At 64.5% G+C, this 1376-nt stretch overlaps 1 protein-coding gene across 1 annotated transcript; it reads right to left on the reverse strand.

Moving 5' to 3' along the window:
• Positions 1 to 55: 55 nt before the first annotated feature.
• LOC104519954 (pleckstrin homology domain-containing family G member 3) lies at positions 56 to 1310 on the reverse strand (the record flags this gene model as incomplete). The annotated part of the gene is made up of 3 exons (XM_010172882.1): positions 1185 to 1310; positions 321 to 455; positions 56 to 238 (listed from the first exon to the last, which is right to left on the reverse strand). Coding segments are annotated over exons 1-3 (444 nt in total), but the record flags the coding sequence as incomplete, so codon positions are not given.
• Positions 1311 to 1376: the final 66 nt, after the last annotated feature.

Below are 1376 nucleotides of genomic sequence, written 5' to 3' on the forward strand. Positions count from 1 at the left end.
CACCCACCATCCCTGGCACCCACCATCCATGGTATCCCCCATCCCCAGCACCCACCGGGATGTGGCTCTTGTAGACGTAGTGGTCACCGCGGCGTTTGGTGATGAGGAGGGTCTTGTCGAAGAGGAAGACGGCGCGCTCATGGCGCGCTCGCTGCGCCCGGAACGTCCCCTCCAGCACCAGTTCCCCGTAACTGGTCAGATCCGGCCCCTTCCAGCCCAGCAGCAGTGACTGGATCTCCTGTGTGGGTCCCCAGGGATGGGCACATCAGGTCACCCGCCGTCACAGTGGTGCCCATCCGGTGTCACCCATCAGAACCCACCTGCTGCCGGATGGCGTGCTCGTGTTTGCGCTTCATGTCGTTGATGTACCAGGCGACGCAGGTCATGGTGTCGATGGCCTCCAGCACCACCTCGTAGTCGTCCCCCGACTTGTGCTCAAAGTGTTTGGCGATTTCCTGCCGGCAAAGGACGTGGTGTCAGGGCAGTGCCAAGGGGGATGCGGTGCCCAGGGTGTGCCGGGTGTCTGTGCTGTGCTGGGGGTGTGTGATGTGCCAGGGAGATGTGCCATGGCATGGAACTAGGCTGTGCCAGGGGACCAGGGTGTGTGGAGATGTGCCGTGCTGGGTGCTTGCACCACAACAGGTGCCTGTGCCGTGCCAGGGAACCAGGCTGTGCCAGGGAGATGTGCCATGCTGGGTGCCTGGACTGTGCCATGGAAATGTGCCACACCAGCTGCCTGTGTCGTGCCATATGCCAGCCTGTGCCAAGTGCCTGTGCCATGCCATGAGCTCACACCATGCCAGGCACCTAGGCTGTGCCATGCTGGGTACCCAGACTGTGCCAGGAAATGTGCCATGCTATATGCCCAGGCTGTGCCATGTCCCTGTGCCACACCAGCTGCCCATATCCTGCCAGATGCCTGTGCCATGTCCCCGTGCCACACTGGCTGCCCATACCCTGCCAGATGCCTGTGCCATGTCCCCGTGCCACACTGGCTGCCCATACCCTGCCAGATGCCTGTGCCATGTCCCCGTGCCACACGGGCTGCCCATACCCTGCCAGATGCCTGTGCCATGTCCCCGTGCCACACGGGCTGCCCATACCCTGCCAGATGCCTGTGCCATGTCCCCGTGCCACACGGGCTGCCCATACCCACGCCCATGCCCCGCCACGTGCCAGCTCGCCTGGAGCAGCAGATGGTACTTGAGGATCCTCTGGACAGGCTTGAGCAGGTAGGCACCGAGGGGCAGCGCGTGCCGCAGCCGCTCCTGGCACTCGCGGAGGAACCGGGCCTGGGGTTTGCTCCTCATGCACTCGGCCAACGCCGCCACCGAGCTGCGGGCAGGGAACGGGCTCAGCCCCCTGCCCACCCCCTG

The sequence above is a fragment of the Antrostomus carolinensis genome, unplaced genomic scaffold (genome assembly GCF_000700745.2).
Source record: "Antrostomus carolinensis isolate BGI_N321 unplaced genomic scaffold, ASM70074v2 scaffold44937, whole genome shotgun sequence".
Taxonomy (NCBI): domain Eukaryota; kingdom Metazoa; phylum Chordata; class Aves; order Caprimulgiformes; family Caprimulgidae; genus Antrostomus; species Antrostomus carolinensis.